The sequence below is a fragment of the Platalea leucorodia genome (genome assembly GCF_965183815.1).
Source record: "Platalea leucorodia genome assembly, chromosome: 12".
NCBI lineage: Eukaryota > Metazoa > Chordata > Aves > Pelecaniformes > Threskiornithidae > Platalea > Platalea leucorodia.
Window position 1 is genome coordinate 15537491 of NC_138834.1, and position 23128 is coordinate 15560618.

General features: G+C 51.2%; 1 protein-coding gene across 1 annotated transcript in view; it reads left to right on the forward strand.

Moving 5' to 3' along the window:
* The window catches only part of BICDL1 (BICD family like cargo adaptor 1), a gene marked incomplete at its 5' end in the record, with an annotated part of 49136 nt that extends 31232 nt beyond the window's left edge, over positions 1-17904 (forward strand). The window contains 8 exons of the mRNA XM_082324906.1: positions 979-1095; positions 3161-3307; positions 4319-4498; positions 4809-5027; positions 6202-6345; positions 9343-9473; positions 12152-12272; positions 17003-17904. Of these exons, the coding sequence (XP_082181032.1) occupies positions 979-1095; positions 3161-3307; positions 4319-4498; positions 4809-5027; positions 6202-6345; positions 9343-9473; positions 12152-12272; positions 17003-17203 (1260 nt within the window). The 3' untranslated portion in view covers positions 17204-17904. The remainder of the gene's footprint in view (positions 1-978; positions 1096-3160; positions 3308-4318; positions 4499-4808; positions 5028-6201; positions 6346-9342; positions 9474-12151; positions 12273-17002) is intronic.
* Between the last annotated feature and the right edge of the window lie 5224 nt (positions 17905-23128).

The following is a 23128-nucleotide window of genomic DNA, read 5'->3' on the forward strand; positions in this document are numbered from 1 at the left end:
CCCTGTCTAAGGCATTGTGGCCGCTGATGGCGTTTGCCACTGGGCATACAGCTCTGTCTGTGCCCCGAGCAGGCAATGCCACCTCTTAAGGGGGATCACTTCACTTCCAGCTAATCTGCCGGAGGGGGAGGTCTGTGCCTAAGTGTAATGGAACCTGATGGAGGCTAATTAAATAGAAAACCATCCATTTGTGCTGTCTCATTAGGGATTTGTCATAAAAAACCTTATGGTCTCTTACAAGCCTAAACAAGTGTGTTCACCATGTAAAAATCAGCCGTAAAGCTGTCTGGAGAGTAGTTAACATGTCTAAGCTGTCATTTATACAAGCTGTCTGCAGCCTGGATCCTGCAGGTAGGAACGGCCTTTCCACTGTCCTCAAACCACCCCGCATAAATGGGGCATCCCTCCTTCGAAATGGGAAAGAGGGCCAAGGCCAGCGCTCCTGCACCGACAGTCACGGGGAGAGGATGCTTCTCCGTCTGGTCCTGATGGGAGCCAGAAGTCAGAGGCAAAGAGCACTTCTTATTTTAGAGCTGTGCCAAAGATGTTCAGAGGTTTGGAAAGTGTAAATTTAATAGCAGTGTTTCCTGGGGGTCTATGGAGATTGCCTCCCCTCTGCCTTGGCGAGTGGCCTGGTCTCCTCCTCAACCCCGATCAGGCTACTGTTTTTGAGGAAAACTAAATTGCCTGTAGGGCATGGGAGTCATCATGCTATTTTGCAATGGAAGAAAGTTATGGGCTGTGTCCCTTTGGCTGCCCCAGGGGAAAATCAACATGGCCTAAATGGCTGCTCTCCTCAATGTCCGTCCAGGATGAGCTTTTCCCTCTTCCAGACTCTGCAGGCTTCAGAGTTTCTGCCAAAACTAGGGCTTGTGCAGAAATCATATTGGGGCAGATCTTCCCATGGGCAGGAGGAGATAACTGCCTTCCATCTACGGGACGACCCCCGGGATAATGCCAGCTGGTGTCTCCTTGCAGGCGTCGGAGGTGGAGCGGCAGCTCTCCCTGCAGGTCCACACCCTCCGGGAGGACTTTCGGGAGAAGAACTCCTCCAGCAGCCAACACATCGTGCGGCTCGAGAGCCTCCAGGCCGAGGTGAGTCACCCACGCTCGGCCTCACTCTTTCCAAAGGGGGCCAGGGCTGTTTTAACTGGTATAATGAACCCCTCTGAACTGGGTAAACAAAACCTGCTGCTTGGAGCAAACAAAGAGAAGGATGGTACCTGTGGGGCAAGGGACTCCCCCAGTGAGGATTTTTGCTGCAACTCAGGGCTGGCCGGGGTGGCACGGGCCAGCTTCCACCGCTGCTTCGGCCACAAGCACTCCTGCAAAATGAACGGATGAGAAGGATCTTCCAGGAGCTAAACCATGGCTGTGCTCTTGCAGGGCTGCTGCCCAGTACAGATTAAGCTCTGAGGCATCGTGGGAAGGTCTGCAAGGGTTTTTTTTCTATTTCTCACGCTTGCAAAGAAAGCAGCAATCCTTTCCCGTCTCTGAGCTACACACATGGGAAAGCAAGCAGTCCCTGCCTGTTTTAGCTCTGGTACATTAGCAGGAATGATATTACCTTCCTCCTTCTCCCCTTCCCTGATGAGGGTCACTGAAGACCATGTAGGCGGCAACCAGAGGGGTAGAAGATGTCCAACTCTACTACCCTACCGCTTTTTTTATTTATAAGCTGTCTGGAAGAGCTTTTCCTAAAATCTCTCAATTTCTTCTTTTCTCCCCCTCCCACCTGCTCCCTGCTGGTCCCTCGCCTTTTCTTCCCCTCCCCTTGGTGTGGAGCAGCAGGTCCTTGAAGTAAGTATAGAGGCTCGGAAAGGGTTTGCCGGCGCGTGCGTTGCTGTCATCATGCATGCCTGTCACTGTGCATGCCTCACCTTGCCTCCTCGCCTCCTTCCCGTCTCTTGCTTTCCAAATCCCTTCCCCCTGTGCCCTTCATATGGCCCACGGCCCACAGCAGAGCGATGTTTTTTCAGTTACACAGTCATTCACAGGGTGTTCATTCGGTTTGGATACCAAATACGAACTCTTGCTACAATCTCTGTATTATATCTCTTATTTTTCTCGCACCCCTTTTCTCCAACCCACACAAATCATGATGGTGGTGGGAAGAGACACCTCAGAAACCATTAGTCACCTAAGAGCAGCTTTCTAATACCCACAGCAGCCTTTACCCTGCAGAAACACAAGTCCACACACTTTGCTAATATTCCTTCATGCAGCCAAATTTTTCCAGCAACCTGGAAAGCAGCAAAGAGACAAGGTCCCAAAGAGGCCAAGAAAGCAGTGGGAAGTTGCTGAATTTGTCTATGGTCCATGAGTTGAAAGGAGGCCATAGGGAATATTTAGGGTTATACTGGACTGGTAAATGGCATACCCAGTCCCCAGAGGTCCTGAGTGTACTAATCTGGGAAAAGGCTCCTTTTTCTTGGTTAAACAAGAAGTGACCTTGGCTAGTGCTGATTCATCCTGTGCACTGTTCCCAGCTAACTGAATCACAGAGGTTTTGCTTGGCACATTGTCCCTCTTCACCTGAAATCGCTGCCCTTGACAATTAAAAGAAATGAACCAATTTTAAAGGCAACCGATCACTGGGAGACTAAAAATAAGCATGGCACAGAAAGGAGTCTTCACAAGTAAAAAGAAAGAAAAATCCCTGGTGAGGACCTGGCGAACATGCAGCAATTAAGAAAAGCGTATGGGCAGTGCTGTGGCCCAGCCCTGCGGGGAGCAGGGTCCCGTGGGCTCACCCTGTGGTCTCCAGCACCCATACAGGAGAAAATGTCACCATACTCAGTCGGGGCCAGCCAGGAGGAGTAACTAGTTTTGCCCAGTCTTGCAAATTTTAAGGTACAAGGGATGGGCTGGTCTCTGCTGAATCCATTGGGACATTCCTGCCGGCTCCCTGGCCTCCTGCCAACGCACACCCAGCCCCTTTGGAGCTGCCCCTGCAGCCTGGGGAAGGAGGAATTTCCTTTCAGAGCCTTCCTAAGCTTTAAACCACACACAGAGATACAGATCCTCTCGTACAGGTACAGAATACGTACGTGCATACTTTTGCTTTTTGCTGTTTCATTTCTCTCTTGGGAATGTGATTTCCCTCCTCTCTGCTCCCTGGAAAGTGCAGGGTCCGACATCGCCTCTCTTTCCTCCGCAGATCAAAATGCTGACGGACAGAAAGCGGGAGCTGGAGCATCGCCTTAGTGCCATGATGGAGGAGAACGACCTGCTCCAAGGAACCGTGGAGGAGCTGCAGGACCGAGTCCTCATCCTGGAGAGACAAAGCCATGACAAGGACCTGCAGGTGAGGAGGCAGCGATGGGAGAGGGAAGAGGGGGGAAATGGAGTAAAAGACATGGTTGAGGGTAAAATTGACCAGGAAGATAATCAGGAACTGGGAGACAAAACAACTGGAAGAATAAAATGGCTCATATAAGGATGGCAGCAAGCAAGGTCCTGGGTGTTCCTCATAGGGACAGATAACAGGAGCCGCAATGAGGCATCTTGACAGCAAAGAGCAGCTTAGGAGGGAGATCTGAGCAAGGGAGTGGGACGGGGTGCTGGGGAAATGAGGGAAATGTAAAAGGAACCAGAGAACTCTGGTGGCAGTTCGTTTTACTTAATTTTTTAATAACAGAATTGGCTTCAGAAGGGGCTTCTTTAGACCCCGCTGTCCCAGAGGGCAGTAACTGCCCTCGTAGCTCTCACTGCTCAGATGGTTTCCCAACAAGCCCCATGGTGTTCGCAGCCCTGTGTCACCAAACGTCACTTCCCGGAGAACAAGCTGGCACCTCTGTGGCTTCAGGCATCTTAGTAGAGAGCAAGATTTTTTCATTTCTGTTCTGTGGGTTGACAACCACTGGATCCCCAGCTCTCCAAAACAGCCTTGAATCGTTTTTTCCCTTTTTTTAATGTATATTTGTATCTATATATGTGTACAGATTTCTTAAAAACATGTCTGTATTACTTTTCTTTTTGGATTCACTTCCTGCTGTGTTGTTTTCAGCAAATTTTTTTACCTGAGTCGCAACTTCTTCACAATGTTCCGCATTTTAGTGCTGATTAATCTGCTATTTTTATCTTTCAGGATATTCTGGAGTCTAAACAGTGTCTAATGACATTTGGAGATTATTAAGCTCCAATAAATAGCAATACCAGCCAAGAGTACTTACCTCCTGGCTGGAAACCCTCTTTCGTGACACCCATTCCTCCCTCTCAGCTCCTTCACAAACCAAGAGATTCATTCAGTCCATATCACCTCCACTAATATTTTTTTTCCTGCTTCCTTGACAAATTCCTTGATTTTCTTTGCAAGCTGCACCAAAGCCAGCTGGAGCTCCAGGAGGTGCGGCTGTCCTACCGGCAGCTGCAGGGGAAGGTAGAAGAGCTCAGTGAGGAGAGAAGTCTCCAAAATTTCAACACAACCAGCACGTCCCTGCTATCTGAGATAGAGCAGAGCATGGAGGCAGAGGAGCTGGAACAAGAACGAGAACAGGTATTTGCCCTCCAGCCCCTGGGAAAGCCCATGGACCTCTGTGACCAGCCCCAGAGGGAGAGGGAGTTTAATGCATTTGATCTGGATTTGGAGCTGGACTGAGAGCCGGAAAATTGGGGTTGCGGTCTCAGCTCTGGTCTCAACACCCTTTTGACCGTACGAAAGTAAATCTCTGCATCCATTTCAAAACCAACATATCAAGCTAGACAAATATTTGTGAGGTTTGGCAATCACATGCCTCACTTCACTGTGGAAGGAGGCTCTCCATGGCCTTGATGTCCCAGGCTAATGTCAGGCTCTCTTGTTCCAGCTGAGGCTGCAGCTCTGGGAAGCATATTGCCAAGTGCGATATCTCTGCTCCCATCTCAGAGGAAACGACAGCGCAGACTCAGCAGTCTCTACAGACTCCTCCATGGATGAGTCTTCAGAAACCTCATCAGCCAAAGATGTCCCAGCCGGCAGCCTACGGGCAGCTCTCAGCGAGCTGAAAAGACTGATACAAAATGTGCTGGATGGGGCAGACTCCACGGTAAGTTGGTGGCCCAGAGAGACCTTGGCTTGTGCACGTCCCCTTGCCCAGTCACAGAGCTTGCTGCAGGTTTCTGCTGGATCCTGAAGTCCCTGATCTCCAAGAAAACCTCTGTGGCCCCCAGAGATGGGCTGTCACAGTGCACAGCCTGCTCCATGTGTCTCAAATGGCCAGCCAAGAGCCAAGCCAGCACATGGGGTTTCAGCCTGCAGTGGTCAGACCGCCCTAAGTTTCAAGCTCATGCAACCGTCATTGGTCTGAGAGTCAGTCTGGAAAATTAATGAAAGTAGGCTTCTTTGAGATTTGCAGTAAGTTGGAGTTTCAGTGTGGAAATACTGCAGATTGTCTTAGACATCACAGTTCAGTTATTTCTCTTAGGATTTGCCTAACCTTGCTTTATTAGCAACAGTATCACAAAAACATCGTAACCCCAATGTGGGTGGGTTCTGCCCCCGCAAATTGACACTGGTACAAATGTCTTGGCAAGAGCTGCCAGACTCAAATCCGTTGACAGGTGAAGGGTTTTGCTGGCACAAGATGGTGTCTGTGGGGTATGGTCCCAGGGCTGCTGGGGGAGGGGGGGTGGCATGGAGGACCACTCAGCACCCACGGGAGTGCAGAATTACAAGAGAACACCTCACTTTTTACAATGGCTCAAATCAGGCCTTTTTCCGCCACCCACAAGCTGGTTGCATTGCCAGCATGACTTACGTGAGATGCCGTGGTGAGGAAGATGGTGCAGACCCTGCAGCTGCAGACCTGCATGGGAGTACTCACCCTCCTCGTTTCGTACCTGTAGGAGCTGATAAGAAGGCTGAGCATAGAGATTAAGTTGTATTTGTTAAATAAAAAATAGAGAGTCCTGCAAAAGGTCTACAAACATGGCGGCTGTAGTCATATGTTACCAAGTGGTCAGTAAGTCTCTGTAAAGGCGGTTTATGCTAAGGTGAGAACATGTCTGCATGCTCCTTTTATCATGTGTAGAAGCATTACCCTTGGCTGAGCATGTTTCTGCTGTGGAGGTGTATGGGAACAAAACGGAAACGCTACCAAAGTCACACTCACACTTTCTTCTTCCTTGTTTAGTACCCCCCCATCCCAAACCAGTATCAAATTAATGCAATTGCCTTTTTTAAAGTGAAATCTGAGCAAGAGATTTCTCTCCCGCTCTCAGAGCTCTCGACGAAGCGACGATGACACCTTAGAGGAACAGATCAGGCGAACAAGCGAGGATTCGCGAGCCCTGAGGGAATTAATGGAGGGAGAACGGGGGAAACTGAGGCAGAGTTTGGAGGAGCTGCAGCGACTGCACAGCCAGGTTAGCAATTCCCACACTTTATCTGTGGTCTTGTGACACCAGTGTTCATCCTCCAAGACATGCCTTCCATAGAAGAGATCAACATGATAAATAACCCAGGAGGATTTGGGCCAAAACCAGTTATGGTGGGATGAGGGAGACTCTGTTAAACCCAGTGCAGAGGCTTCATGCTTTAGGATCAGAGTTTTTGACAAGTTGTCTGGGGCCCATCCTAGACACCATCTCAAGCAGCCAAACTTCCTTTAAACCTTTCCCCCAATCTGCTTTTCAGCCAACCTGTCTCGCTTAAATTCTCAGCAGAAGACCCCAAAGTACAAGGCTGCTTGATATGGGGTACTGGAAACCCATGGGCATCCAGTCTGACCCATCCTGCTTGCACTAAGCCGTCGTGAAGGGTATATCCAACTACTGGATGAACAAAACAGTGCTGCTCTGCTGTGCGTGGCGCAAGGTTCACCCCCTTCCACAGCAGTGTCACAAAACCCTCATAAATGCACACCTAGAGACTCTTAATCATGGCCAGCCTGGCACCATCCAGCTCCCCGGGGCCAACAGGGACCGGCTAAGACAATCTCAACAGCAACGAATGATCCAACCCCGAAACCAACACCACGCCCGAAGCACAGAATCACACTGCATCCGCACTGAATGTAGCATCGCCTGTGTCTGAGGTCCGATGCCAAAACCAGCAAATGGAGACTGGCACTCAAGGAGATGCATTGCAATCCCTGTCTCTGTGGGGCAAGTCTCCAAATGCTGGAAGGGATCTGGAGGCTGCAGCAGAAGCAGCCTTTAGCGCAGCTGCTTGTGCAGCACCAACTGCGTTGGAGCAGGGAATGGGATTAATGCCCTTGGCTGGTCTTGCCAGCGGTGCTGTATCACCCTTTCGCCATACCCGTTTGGCAAAGAGAAAAGAAAACACATCTCTGTTCAGAAAGTCAGCACAACCTGGGGTCTGACAGAGGCAGGCTGCAGCGAGGGAGCAGACTTGTGCCCCCAGTGAGACATGAGCCCAGACACTCCTCTGGTCGTGCTGCCATAGTCCTGTGCTGACAGACACCAGTAGAGGCTTATTGACAGATTTTGAGTGTACCATCCGTACACCACGTCCTTACCACTGCTCCCGGGCACGCGCGGCCTTGACAGGGCACCAGGAGGGAGCAGCACTTGGGTGTTCTTCACTGTGGCTGGTCTCCCTGAACTCCCCAGCCAGGAAGGACCAGAGGACCTGCCCTGGATTGCAAATCTGGACCCCTGTCTCTGCTTTTAGGGGTCCCTGACTCCCAAAGGTCTGCATATTTAGGGAGCAAAGGGAAGACTGTGGTTCTACTTTCTTCTCACACCTCTGTGTTATATGAAGAAAGATGGGGCATAACTACAAATGCAGCAGACATTGCTCTTGGAGAAGCACTCCAGCTTCATGCAGCAAGTACACGTCTCCCGCAGCTTTTGCCCATAACCCAGCCTCGCACTTGCTCAAGGTTGATAATTATTCTCACCTCCCATAGAAGGGGCAACATTGTCTTCAGTTCAGTACTAAAGAAAATCAATGCACATGGAAATCTGGTCCACCCCGGGCAGCAGTGCTTTGCTGCCTCCGCACCCCTCTGTGCTCTCACTGGTATTGGTACAATAAAAGGGGGAACTCCTCCTAAACGGCTTTTGGGACCTTGTAGCAGCACACACATTCATTGCTCCTGCCTGAGAGCAAGGTGAGCTGGTGGAGGCAGGAATGGCCCCTGCCGCTGTCTACACTGGAAAGTGGTTTCACACCTTCTGCCTGGTCCGTTTCCTCCCTCTGTGGCATCCCGTTCTTACCTGAAACACAGACAAAACCAGTTAAAACCCCAACCCTATCCCCAAACGCAGCTTTTTGGGCCTCTTGATCCACTGTCCCTGGGATTTCAGCAGAAGTGCTCAGCACCTTTCACCTAGCTCCCACCGCAGCTCTCCGTCCCATCATTGCTCTGAGGTGCATCCCACGGTGGGCTGCGGGAGGGCACAGCTCGGGCAGAGCTCCCCGATTCCCTGGCAGCCCCAGCACGCAGCGGGGAGCCTTGCACACAGACAGGGCGCGTTGGCACCCTCCTCCCCCCCGACCCAGCCATGCCGCGCTAACGGCAGATCCTCCCACGCCGTCGATGCGATGAGCCCTTTTTGACTGTCTGCCCTCTATTTAAAGATTTCTTTGAGGATTCAAGCACTACTGAGCTGCGTTTAGAGAAAGGAGGTGGATCAAATGCTGGAAGGGTTTCCAGGTGGTAGAGTAGCATAACAGAGCATGTGTGTGCCCTAGACAAAGAAATTAAACGTGTATGAAATATTGCAAAGCTGTGCTAATGCAATCCTTGCATGATTTCACACCCTATTAACTCACTCTGCACAGGACCAAAATGACAGATCATTTCTCAGACTATTTAAGACTCCGCACATATTTTAAAGTCTAATTAAAATTGTAAGATGTGCCAGTAACACCTTCCATGGCGTGAAAGGGAATTTTCACATCCTTTGTCTTCAGCTTCATACTACTTCAAGAGACATAACGGCCCTCTCCAAAAAAATCTTATTTGCTGCTAAATGATGTCTGCAATAATTTAACCCTGGGAAGAGCAGAATACAACAGGCAGACTCAGAGGATGCGTCCACAAGACAAACCTCTTGGAGAGGGGCAGTATTTCAGCGCTGGTGCCATAGTGACAGCAAAGTTGCAGGCGAGTCCTGCCCCGCGCAGCTGCACAGCTCTCAGTGCTGTCGCTGCATGTTACTGAGGCCGTCCCGGGGACCCGTCTTGCTCAGACCGGCACTGCCGGCATGCCGGGGGAGCTGGCGCATCTCATGGGGGGTTGCACCAGCACTAACAGCCCCTTCCCAGCAGACACAGCTTCTCCTACAAGCAGGGGAGCTCAGCCTCCAAGGTGGCCCATGTGGCTTTGTCTCCCCCTCCACTCGTGCTGAATTTGAGCAACCCCGGGTTTCACGCCCTCCCTCTGCCCACAGGTCACGCTGCTGAGTGTGGAAATGACGACGCTGAAGGAGGAGCGGGACCGGCTGCGAGGTGCTGCTGAAGACAAGGAGACAAGTGAACGGCTCCTGCAGGCCGTCAGGGACCGAGATGAGGCCATTGCCAAGTAAGTGGTATGAACAGCCAAAGCCAGGCTGAGTTAGCAGTTATGGAGTGCCTTAGCAGAAGATGCCTCCAGGGTGGGTTTCTCCCACCCTCCACGAATTTCAGTAGCTGTTACAAAGTGATGGAGTGAGTCTCGGCTTTGCTGGCATTGGGAAATGCTGCCAGGAGCTTGGGAGCAGGGCAGGAGATGCCAATTTCCAGAGCTGCCCCATGGCAGGATTGAGGGCATTTAGGAGGGTGCTGTGAGCCATGTTTTTGCCATCCCTAGTGCTGGTCTGAGTCACAGCAAGGAGGAGAGGACTTCAGGGAACCAAATGGAAACACTAGGTCTGCCCTCTGTGTCATATTTTTCTTCTTTTGCTCTTCCAGACGCACAACCCTGCTTTCCTGCCCATCCCCATTACAGCCCGGCTTGGGCTTCTTCCCTAAACCCTTTCTCTGGTCACCCACTCTCCTTTCCTGTTCCAGGGTCTTTTTTGCATCACCAGTCCTGTAATTCTCTATCTCTCCTTTCAGGATTCTCCCACTGTTTTGACTCTCTGTTTTCCCCATCCTCCTTGCAGACCTGTGCAGTTTTGCCACCCTGTACCCCGTGCCCCCCTTCCCTGGCTCTGTGCTTGGGCTTGCCGCACCGCCCTGAGCAGTCTTTGCTCCGAGGAGAGGGGCAGAAACATTCACCCCCCTCTGCTCTAGACAGAAGGGATACATTTGATAATCTCTTCAACAAGCAGATGGGCCAGGACACAACCAGTCCATCTCCTTATGGAAACGCCTAATACTCAAGCCCTCGGCAAGAGGAGGAGCACGAGAACATTGCACCTCTGAGGATGTGGGGAGCTAAATCATGCGCAATCCCTTCATCTTTTTTTAAGTGACCCAGTCGTCCGTGCTGCTCTCACTCCGGTAGCCGGCTACCAAATTCCCATCGCTGTCCTCTGTAACACCTCCATCTGTTGGCAAAAATCAGGAGCATCCCAGCTGCACCGCCGGGTGCAGAGAGGTGGTTCTGACATTTCCAGTGCGTGTGGGCTGCTGGTTCTGCTGTGGCTATGGCAACGCGTTGCCGCTGTGATAAATCCCCCGGTAATATCCGAGCAGCAATGGGGAGCTTCACAACAAAAGGCTATTTAAGGTGCTCAAACCCACAGCCGGGAGCGGAAGGGTACAGCTTCTCCACGGTGGTTAATGACGCTGCTGGGACAAAGCACTAATATTTACGGCTGACTGTCCTGCAGCAGCAGGAGCCCAGAAAAAGGGAGATGTGACAAGTGTGCATGGGTGAGTGGCGGGTGATTAACGAGCAGAAAGCGGCTGCAAGTGAAAGCAGACGAGCATTTTGTTGCTAGAAATGCAAGCATCCCTCCGCCGACTGAGCAGGCTGCTGCCAGGCAGCGAGCCGCCTGGGAGGCTCGTGATTTGCTTCCCACCTCGCACCTCAAGGGTTAAGTCGCTTTCGTTGAAGCCCTCCCCAAAAAAAAGCCCTAACTCTGAAAAGAAATAAAATCACTGCCTGAGGCAGACATCTGGCATGGAAAATTTTTAGCTGGAAGCTGAAGTTTGGCAACGCAGGAAGCAATAGGAAAATAGGACCCTATAATAGGAGGTGTTAAGCAACCTGGAATATAAACACAAATTCCCAAATTGCTCTTCTGCAGGGGAGCACAAGGGAGCTATTAGGAGGCGATGAATTAGCTACAGTTAATAAGATGCAATTATTTCTCCAGAAAATGTTTGCAAGGAAGGATGGTTCCCAGCAAGCCCCGTCGCAGTTTCCCATCACACAGCAGTTAATTGAAAACATAAGGTTTGTGCTCACCTGTGTGCTCCCAGCATGGCGAGCAGCGTTTCCCAGCTTGGGCAGCTTAGGAAGTTGCTCCTTCCTAGAGGACAATTCCTTTCCGCTAGCCAGTAGCAGCTGGAACACCTCAGCCACTGAGCACTGAAGCCCTTTGGGCAACCTTGGCCATGGCATCACATGCCCGGTGGCCACCAAATGCCTGGAAAGAAACACAGCAGCAGTGCTTACAATGGCCAGCACAACCCATTGAAACTGGGAGCTTTCCTTGAAGCATATCATTTAATTCGAACGGCTTTAACAATTTGTCATTCTTAAAAAGCATACGCTGTGATAAACTTTTTTCTGTCCTTCCGTCCTTCCTTCCGTCCTTCCTTCAGCCCACGTCCCACCTGAAAGCAGGGCTGTGCTCTTTGAGGGGGTTGGTTGGTTTGTTTTATATTGCAACTTACCGATCAAGTGATGGGACACAGATCGTTTGGGTTTTAGCCCATACCATTTCCTTTCCTATGCCTTAGTAAACAGAAGAAAAAAAATATTTATATGTAGATTCTGCCTCATTTTAGATCTCCATTTTTAATGGCAGATCCTGCACATTATCCAGGCATACCACATTATTTCCACGGCAGTGTATCAGAGTATCTTTTTGTATTCTTCATAGCATGCTTGCCAGAAATCTGCTGTTTTTATGGTAACGTTGTCTACGGTTCTGTCCCACTCTTCAGATGACTAGATGGTCCAGAATACAATGGAGATGAACAGCTTAGGATTTGGGGACTTGCAAATGAAAGAAATTGTTGACTTCTCCTCAAGGATATGTTTAACACTTCCTTTAAAACCAAAAAGGAAAAGTCACATGCCCCAATTTCTCGCTTTCCCTGCAGGAAGAACGCAGTGGAGGTGGAGCTGGCCAAGTGCAAGATCGACATGATGTCCCTCAACAGCCAGCTGCTGGACGCCATCCAGCAGAAGGTGAACCTCTCGCAGCAGCTGGAGGCCTGGCAGGTGAGCAGCCCCCGGTCGCCCCAGGGCAGGGTCTGGGTGGCACGCGGCCCAGGAGGCCCCTTGGGGTGACTTTTCCCCCCCTCCCTGTGGGATTGCTGCATTCTCAGCCCAAGCATCCATAGATAGCAGCGTTTGCTTTTGGCTCTGCAGGAGCCAGTGATGCAGGGTGCTCAGGGGAGTGAAACACGGCCCTCCCCTGCTCAAAGCCTTTCAGCTGTGAGCTGTTAATTAATTAAACAGGAATACCCATTTAAAATGGAGAAACAAGCTGTATCTCATGGCTGCGTGCGGCGTGGGTAACATACACTTTGCAGAATAACCTGCCGTGGCCCAGGGAGGGAAAGTGTCCATGCAGGAGATGTCCCTGGCCAGGCACAGCCCTGGGGACGTGTGGGCACAGCACGTCCTTGTATTTCCATAACGGAGCAGAAAGGCGGGAGGCAGAGGGGTTGTGGCGATTTTTTTGCGGTGTAGATGCACTGTTTTCATCAACTCTGAAGATCCGGCAAGATGGAGAAGCTAAAATCCCAGCTCTCTGCTAAGGTAAAAAAAACCAACCCCAGGGCCGTTCGGTGGCTGCCCTGGAGATGCTCTACTTGGGGTCCGCGGGGAAAACCATGCAAAGGCAGAGAGCCCTTGGGCGCAGACAAAGCTGTCTCCTCCCGACAACTAGCACCGAGGGAGGGCTACTTTAATGGAAAACAAGCAGATACAAGAGAAAAGGTCCGGGCCAGTTATAGTAATTTGTTGCAGACCATGCGAGACCCCGACTCTACTAACAACCAGCCTGACCAGTAGAAACCTCTCCCGTACAACCTCGCTCCTGTTTCAACTCCACTGTGTTTTCGTTTCTCTTTTTTTTTTTTTCTTTTCTTTCTCCTGCTTACAGTTTGCTTCCTCAGGGCTTTTTACTATCTGGCTCCTTTGGTTTCTGATCTAGTGGCCTTTCTCAGTTCCTGTACCAACAGCTTTAGTCGTACACCCCTCCTGCCTTTGAGGTGAGCTCCCCGCACCCTCGCCAAGCGCCGCCATCCCCTCGCCTGCTCCATTCGCTGCCACCATCACTCGCGTCCGTCTCTGTCCTCACCGTCATCTGGCCAGAGGGGGGGTCTCCATCACCCACCGATATTCTGCACACGCACCCCCCACCCCAGCACCAGGCCAGGGCACGAGGGGCAGCATCCTGCACCCCGTGGTGAGGCTTTACCCCATCGTGGTTTAACCCCAGTCGGCAACCAAGCACCACCCAGCCACTCGCTCACCCTCCGCCCCGCGAGTGGGCTGGGGGAGAGAATTGGAAGGGCAAAAGTCAGAAAACTCATGGGTTGAGATAAGAACAGTTTAATAATTAAAATAAAATAATAATAATAAATTGTAATGAAAAGTAAAACAACAAAAAAGAGAGAGAGGAGCAAAACCCAGGAAAAACAAATGATGCAGCCACTCACCACCCACCGACCGATGCCCAAACCCGTCCCCACACGGCGATCGCTGTTCCCCAGCCAACTCTCCCAGTTTCTATACTGGGCAGGACGTCCTATGGCATGGAATAGCCCTTTGGCCAGTCTGGGTCAGCTGTCCTGGCTGTGCTCCCACCCAGCTTCTTGCGGACCTCCTCGCTGGCTGAGCATGGGACGCTGAAAAGACCTTGACTTAGTACAAGCACCGCTTAGCAACAGCTAAACCATCAGCGTGTTATCACAGTATTCTCACGCTAAATCCAAAACACAGCACTATGCCAGCTACCAGGAGGAAAACTCAACTCTATCCCAGGCCCCCCAGGCCACCCCAGGGAGAGCCAGGCTGAGGCGCACGTACCATTCGTCCTCTGCATTCAGCGTATCTAGTATCTGGAAAACTTCTTGAAATACAGACAGGGATTTTACTTCTCAGCCTCGTTATCTAGTGAGTGACATTCAGTGCTCTACATAGGAGCTGTCTGTATCCAAGTTCTGCTTCAGTTTGGATGGGTGCTATAAACTGAGACCTACTTACTGGTACGCTCAGTATTTAGTGCTGGAATATCCCCAGCTTAGGGTTTTAACAACAGGCATTTGCTTTCTCACTTCACGCGATGTCGTCTGATTGCAGCAGTACAGCAACCCCAGTCCTGCTCCCCTCGGCTCACTGAGCTGAGGCTCAGGCCCACTACCACTGCAGAAAGTTGTCTCCAGCAGGCTGACCTAAGGTGTTAGTACGCAGTAGCAAAATAGTTTCCAAGCACCGAACGTCCCCAGAACAGAAGCTCAACCACAGAGGCACAAAGCAAGTCAGGTGATTTACGTATTTTGGGGACTATTTTGCAAAGGTGACTGTTTCTGATAAAATGGGATGAGATTCTCTGCTTTAGCTGGGCATAAAGTGCGGCTTTAACCTGATAAAATTTTGCTCTTGCCCAGTGCTAGTGTGCGCTTTCCCAAGGACTATCAACAAGATTAAACTTTTCTGTAAGCACATAATCATGCAGGCTATAAAATATGCCACAAGCAAAATCCCGCACACCTGAGCCTAGCACAGGAGTAGCAGAGGAGTGGATGTGTGCCTCGCCCCCGTGCCTAACCTGACCCCCGCTGGTATTCCTCATTCCCTGGCTGGGGGCAGGAGGGGCGTTACTGGGAGCAGGGAAGGAATAGGGAGCAGATGTGGAAGTGGAGAGGGCTGCTTCTCTGAAATGAGAGCTCGGTGCGATAGCGACAGCGGCACCGTCGGGTTAGCAAACGCTGCAGTGCCAGCAGAGAGCTGCAGCCTGCACGGCCACGGCCACCAGCCTCTGAGGCCGCCTTGGGCAGCTCCAACCCTTATCTCATGCAAGGGAGCCCAGCTCCAGCTCACAAAGAGGGTAAGTGCTATTTGCACCTCCTTCAGCCTCACTCCTTCTGCAAAGAGCAGAAACTCCTGCCTGGAATGCCCAGAGCACACCGGTACCATGTTATCCAGCTTTATGGGACCTCTTTAGCAGGCGGGTCTCGTACCGCTGGTGTTTGTCCTCCCGCTGTGCCCCTGCCCAGTGCCAAGGCAGGGACCGCAGCTCTGCCCCAGCCTCGCTGCGCCTACCTACCCCGAACCTCCACAGCCGAGTGCTGTGCCCTCTGATGCACGCGTCGGACAGGCAGGGACCCAAACACAGCGCACTCTCAATAGTGTATTTTTATATATATATAATATTTTGTGTGTGTGTATATATATATATATATATAAAAATAGATATAAAAGTCATACTCATCCCTTGTGATGTGGTTAACCAAGGACACAGATCTGCCATGCTGGAGCCTGGGTGCCTACCTCATTTGCTAGAAGAGGTGCCTTCAAAATCCAAGTGCTATACACTTTCACATGGCAGCTTCACCTCTGGAAACCTGTTTCACCTTAATGCTGATGTCTACCTTAACCTCTTCAACTCTCCCTCTGTCTTTCCCCTTTCCAGCCCTGCTCTAAAAAGATCCAAAGCTTTCCCGGTCCACGTAGCTCTGCACCCTCCTGCTCCCCCAGGGAAAGTCCCCATGCTAAATTCAGGTCCAGGCCGTGGCTATCAATCCTTTTCCCTGCAGAAAATGCTGCAACAAGAGATTAGCCATCATTCGAGGTTCCAGTCCAAGCTGGCTGGTTTTATTCCACATGGAGCTACAGAGCAGCTGGGGCACCCGCTGGGCGACGGCAGCACCTTCCCTTCCGTCTGAGCGCGGCCCTGGGGGGCTGCCCTGCACGAGGTGCCGAGCGAACAGCGCTTCCACCGCTGCGGCCCGTCCAGAGTATCCTTGTTCTCACCAAATACTGCCCTCCGTCCTCATCAGGGACCAAACCGCTGGAGAACTGCGGATTTCTCCTGTAGGGCTAGTTTGTATACACACGTTTACACTAAGCTACAGTTTAAATATGCAATTATAGCAGAAATAATGGATCTGAAGGTTTAAAATTTGTAGAATTGATAGCCAGGTTTTCAAGGAACACATTAGCATGTCATTAGCGGCAACAGAACTGACTAATTATTTTGCGTAGAGCAATTTCACTGTGCTGCAAACATGGATTAAACCAGAGCATTTCTGGTACATCTAAAAAAGCCCAGAGCAGTTGTTCATGCCAAGCTGTCAGGCAGAGAGCTCCCTGCGCTCTGCTGGCCCAGGGGAAGGAGCAGGTCTAAGGGACGCGCGCCGTTCCCGTTGGTAAGCCTGGCGCAAACCCCACGTGGGGTCTGGCGGGCCCACGCCTGGCCCCAGCCCCTCGGCTCCCGGCGACACCTTCCCCGAAGAAGCCCCAGCAGTGGCGGTGCAGGCAGCTCCGGCATGGCTGCCTGCCTGCCTGCTCCACGTGGCAAGCAGAGACCTGCTCAGGACAGACATCCTTACTTTTTATGCCAATTGCTTTCAGCTGCATTTGTTCTTTTTTATTTATTTCTCCCCCCAAAGGGGACACCTGCAAGCTGCAGGCAGCACAGAAACATAGTTTAGGGGTGTCACAGAGTCCCAAGCCGGCGTGATGCTCCTCTGCGAGACCACCTGAGCAATTTATCCCTCAGAATTGGGCGATTTACCTTCCTCGCTCACTAAAAAGCCTCACGGCATCACACAAGGCTGAGCCTGCTGCCAGGCGGGGAGCTAGACCTGTCCCCACTCTTGTCATCGCTCCTCCATCTCATCCCAGCACGTTTCACACCCATTTCAGCCGCGTCCCCGCGCGAGCTCCCTTCGAGCACCAGCTGCCGCTGACAACCCTCTCCTCTCCCTCTGCTGCAGGATGACATGCACAGGGTCATTGACCAGCAGCTGATGGACAAACACCCGAAGGAATGGAGCCAGCTTGCTTATTCCTTCTCCAGTGGCTACGGCGCAAAGCGGAGTGCCAGACCCTGCCCCGTGTTCAGGCCGGAGCAGCAGGGGAACGAGCCCGTTGGGGCAGAAGGGAACCGTCTCTTTTCCTTTTTCAAGAAAAATTAATTTGAAAAAGAGAAACCTCCCCACCGATTCCTGCTTCAAGATGGGGAGCGGGGCAGCTGCCCAGCTTGCTGATGGACCCAGCTCTGATCCACTAAGAAAAAAAGAAGGGGGCAAAGGAGTTAACCCTTGAGACTCTGCACTATTTACACCGCACCTGGTCTGAACCAAATGTTTACATGAACTGGAGATTTGCAAATTGACAATGTGATACTAATAGAAAGAAACTTTTCTTATTCTTTAAGTGAAGTGATAAACTTCAGGGTATATTGTAGGCGCTTTGACACAGTCCAGTTTCTGCTGTGAAGAATAAGCTGATTGTCTTAAAAGCATTCTCGTGCTGGAGAAGGAAATAAGCAGCCCCAAGAGAAAGCAGCCCAGGGGATTGAGAACTGCCGGCACAGCGAGCACAGGGGGAAGAAGAGGGCTGAACGCAAGAGAAGAGAGGGGAGTCACCGATACCGCCCTACCGATATCCTTCATCCGTCTCACGGGGCCTGGAGTCGCTCTGGCCCCAGCATTGCCCTGGTTTGACAAGCGTCGCTTTCTCCGTGGTGGAAGCCGAGCGCTCAGTGCGGATCCCGCCGGGGCGCCGTCTCCCCTGCGGCTCTGCGTAGCTCTTCACCCCTCGCTGGGAGCCCAGGCTCCTCGCAGCTCGGGGCGGTTGAAAGACTGCTGACGTTGTTAGTGTCTTCTCTCGCTCCCTCCTGTTGCAGAGATAAGAGTTGCAGTCTGTAGTGACACAGAATGTTAAGGATTTCTCCCCAAGAGACCGACCATCTACAACAGATTACAAACTGGATGAGAGTTGTGGATGTTCAGTCCTGGGGCACCTACTGTCCCTCCAAGGGCCAAAGGTAGTTGTGGAGCTTCAGCAAGTCACACACCTTTCCCCAAAGCCATGTACCCCTCCCAAACAGAGTACGAAACCTGTCATTTTACCCGGATAGGCCCCCAAAGAGCCGAACCAATAATTCACTGACAGCCTACCCATAACGATGTCCGTAGGTCTTTGAGGCTGGGTTGGCAGACGTGATCTTCAGAAAGCACGCAGGCATCTACCTTCGCTACAGCCAAAGGCAATTAGTGCGTCTACAAAGCGCTGGAAATTCTGCAGCTTAGTGTGCCCCACGCAGTAACCTTAGCTACGGCCTGATGAAAATGCTGAGTATTTGTCCCTGCCTGTGGGTCATTTACTACTCAGCCCTTCGGCAGGCAGGTAGCCAAATTGCCTTTTGGCCGAAGATGATCAGAGCCTGCTTTGCTGTAAGCATGACTTGATCAACGAGAAGGAACGTAGCTTATTTGCTGTATGCACACAGCGGTGCTGGAAATCCTGCAATACTTAAGTAGGGACCTTCCCTACGCACTGGATGGGCACCTTACAGCTCTTCTCTTTACCACGGTCTACCGTCATAAACCAGCGAGGAACGCCAGCTGAAGCTCAGTGATGTCCTGCTGCCGTCATGCAATTTTCACGCATTCTCCCAGCTCACGATACCCACAGGCCCCGATTTGTTTCCCCGTTGCTTTAGCGAGCCTGCCACCTGCGCTGCCCCACAGGAGACGGAGCCGGGGGCGCGCTCCGCTCTGCCCGGCTCGGCCACTTAGGTGCTAAACCACCATCCCACAGGGAGCTGCCATCGCTCTCGCTATTTACAGTAACGAGCTTTCTGCTAGAGTTAGGTATTGAACACCTTCTTTTAAGAAGCAGGTAAGAGGTTGGTGGCTTGGGTTTTTTTAATTATTCTTCAACTTCTCTATGGGATAGGACACCCGTAGTACCTCAGTACAGATATCCTCTCTGCCTACAAAGATTTGAGCATTCCCATATCTCCTTGTTAGCGTGAAACTACCGCACTGGTGGTATGAAATCCTCGTGCGCTGAGGTAGCTCCACGTTGCAAGGAGCAGAGCACTCTTTGGGGTTGAAAACGATGGTAAAAAGCTGAGTGGTAAAACCCATTTACTTGAAAGCAATGAAACCTGGGTTGCAGAGCCTGCTCCGGGAAACGCTTAGGTAAAGCGCCAATACAGCTTGCTGCTTACAGGGAAAGGAGCCTGGCGTCTCACGGGCGGGGAAGGAAACTGAACCTCGGCCTCTCCTCTCTCGGCAACGCTCAGCTGTTGAGTATCTGCTTGTACCCACTCGTGCGAGTGAGGGAAAGGGACTTGGTGCCATGCCAAGTCCTCGTCCTCCCGTCTCACCTAGGGCAGAGACGTGAGGCGCACGCTCCGCACCTCCTGCTGTCAGGCCTCAGTTATGCCCCTATGTATTAACAGAAACCTCGATACCTGCAAAATTCGGCGTGGGTTCACGGATGGCAGCGATGCCTGTGAACAGCTGTCTTACGCGCTGTTTGAAAATGATGCTCTGCTTATTGTGGCAGAGCCACGTGAACACCTTGGTCCTCACGGACCTTTTTTCTGCCGTCAGTTGTTACTTCCCAGGCCCCAACAGCTCCCTTCAAGCCACACGCCCAGCAGCTGTGGGGGCCTCTCCCCCCGTGAGGACAGACGGACGGACGGATGGATGCAACCCTAAGGCAAGAGCCTTCAGTTATCCAAGGAAGACGCAGTAAGGAGATGAAGAAAGGTGCCTTCTGCTCCACGGTTGCCGAGAGGAAAGTGACTCATTCAGTTGCAGGGGCAGGCCATTGAAACGCGCGGCGCATCTCTTCATTTAAGGAGGAACCTACCTGAATCCCATTGCAATTTTATTTATTTAATAACAATGATGGAAGAGATTGCAAGAGGAAAGTCAGCATGTTGTAAGGTGCCCGTTGGGTATGGTTTCTTAAAACTAGCCCCTTAACCCTAAAGACTTAGTTGCACTACTAAACCCAGAAATACAAGAGAATTGGGTTTAATGAACTGGAGAACACACCAAAGGAGACCTCCTTGTGCTGAGCTGCTACTCAACAGGAACAGAAACTGCCTTAACATAGCAGCTAGGTTTTGTTGTTTTGTTTTCAAAAACCTCATCAACGCAGTCCTTCCCATCCTCATTTGTCACGTTGTGTTTTAACAAGGTCCTGACTATCTCACCTTGAGCCGTCATTAAAACGCCCATCTCCATCCTGTCGCAGCCAGGAGCCGCAATCGTCCTCGCAGTGCCGGGTGAGAAGACACTCCACTTGTCTTGGATACTTCTAGGGCACGCGTGGCGTAAAGGAGACGTCGGCTCCGGAGAATGAGATGGAGGGAGCACGGGAATCCGGCAGGTACTCAGGATCCCACAGCAGATTTAAGGAGCGGGATCAGCAGCCCTAAATACAACACTGGGCCTTGCTTTTGAGATAATGGTAAATACAACAGTAGTGCCGCGCAGTCACTGGTCAAATATTGCACGGGGAAGAGATGCCTGCTGAGATGAAGGTTACGAAGAACTTTCCCGCAGTTAGGTACCAGGTGACTGGTCGGGCAAGCGTTTATTATGCCAGCCGGCGGGAAAAGGGATCAATCTCCCTTTGGTAAACTCGGCAAGGGAAGCAACTGTAAACAAGAAACACGTCAGTGTAAATGCAAGGCAAGTCACTAGCACTTTATCCAAACTTAGATCAGCAACTTGCCGTCGAGATGAACAACAGATCAATTAACGACAACAGAATCGTTTTGCACAGAGAAGCAAGAGGCGAGGCGACAGGCAGCGCGGCACACCCGAGGACTCGATAGCTGCACGCACTTGTCCTGCTTACAACGGTGAGTTCCGGATCTGCCTCTGCATCAGGCAAACTCTCTACTCCCCGCTCGGCTATAAAAAGCGAGATTGTTTTAACCAAAAAGCCAAGAAAGGAAGTGTCTGGGTGCTGCAGCAACGATTCCCTTGGATCGAGAGGGGAAAAGCACACAGCAGGGACAAGCAGAAAGAATGTACCTATAGATATGTACATATACCACAGTGCTGTAATTTTTGTATGTAGCAGTAATGTAAATAAATGTATGGTTTTTATAAGATACATATTATAAAAATCTATAAAGGCATATTTTTAGTAAAAACAATGCTCTACTTCTTTTGTAAATAGTTCTCTTCAGAATAAAACTGATCATTTCTATGATACCGTCTCAGCTCTCGAGTCACTGCTCATCTTGCCTAGCTGCAGAACAAGCTCACTTTTTGAACCTTACCACCCAACAGCATCTTTAGCGCTGCATCATCCCAACAACTTCAGGCATGTAAAGCACTTGCACGCGTTCAGAAGGGTCCCAGAGAAAGAACATTTGAAGCATTTACCCCTCCTGCCGCACAGGAAAAGAGAAGGGTGAGCTTGGAAACCATCTCCACCTTCCAGCCATTTCTATCATTTCCTGGCCTTTCGATGGAGGGAAATTCAAACATTGATGAGTTTAGACACAAAACAGACGGACAAAGAAACGCCTCCGGCTTGGCCAGCTGCAGCGGAGACCATCTACGCGTCCTCAGGGTTCCCCTCGACGTCCTCAGACCAGAAGAGCGCGGACGGGGACGGCGCCTCCCCACAGCAAGCTGTCGGCGGGCTCCTCCAGCAGCGGGGCCTCGCCTTCCGCAGCCCGCTCGCGCGTCGAGGGCGGGCAGGGGTAGGCGAACGCTAAGGGCAGCGAGCACAGCGACGGCTGCGCGTTCCTACGCGGGAGAGCAAACGTTCGGTTCCTGGGAAAGCAAGGAGAGACTCCAGATGCTTTGCAATCAGCTCCGGGTCTGACCCCTGCTGCCTCTGAGGAGAAGCCTTCAAAGCTCGCCCAACGCTTTTGGTTGAACAGAAAGACAAAGGATTACTGTCAAATCATGAGCATCTCACCTCCCTGCAGAAATACGGTTACCAGTTCCAGCTTACTCTTTCATTCACATTTAAAACTAGAATAGCGACCAACCATTTGAAAGCATTAATTGTGGTTTTGCCAATCCCCCCTTCCCAGGGAAAAGCCCCTCTACGTGGAGCAGGAGAGCTCACCCCTGGCTTGCCGCCTTCCACCTCCAGATGCTGGACAGCAGAGGAAACAGAGCCTCGAAAAAGATTTGGCAGCTTGTAACCTTTATTTTTAATTTTTTAAAATTATTTAAAAAGCATAATTAGAAACTTTCATTACAGAAATAATCCTAGCAAACCAGTTAGACATTCCATTGCTCAACATTTAGGAAACTTCACATCAGCACCACTAGAGACACAGTCCCCACCCCTTCCAATTGAATAGTCAGTGGCAAGAGCAGAGAGAACTGCTCCTCTACAGCCAGCTCTAGGAAAAAAACCAAAAAAACCCCAAATCCCACGTTAAGCCAGGAGGTTGGGCACCTGGATTGGCAGAGTTCAAGCCGTGGCCACAAAGGCCTGGACTCAAAGAGGACCAATCTTCCCATATAAGAGAACACTCCAGGCTTGGGTGCACCATTTCCTCATTTTATTGCATCATTTCCAGTAAAGTCACACATTTTCTTTACTTCTGCCTCTATGAAGTTACTCCCTCCTAGATCCGCACGCACGCTACCACGGGAGTCCCACAGTAACGCAGCTGGGCCCATTAATCTGGAGCGGCCACCGCCACAGGACAGCTTCACTTCAACAGGAGGGCTTCGAGGCCTGACCCCGCTCCTGCCCTGGGCGCGCACCACCTTCGACGTCCGAAAGCCGGCGGGATGGACCGGGGCCACCTGAGCCGCCGCTTTCCACAGCCGCTCAAGTCTCACAACGATCAGAGCTCACGCTAGCAATACCATGCCAGCTCATTCTCATTCTTGGGCTACTAACGAAAGATATGTGAAGAAAAGAGCGGGGTGAAGGCAGCTGGGTGCGTACTCCCAGCACCTGAACTGATTAAAAAAACAGATGTGTTACACATTCATCGTTGGCATTTTTTAAAAAGTCTTTAAAGTGATTGATTGTGACGTGATTGTATGATTAGGGCTCTTACCACAACCCATGAAATCTAAAAAAATGCAGGCAAAATAAGTGAC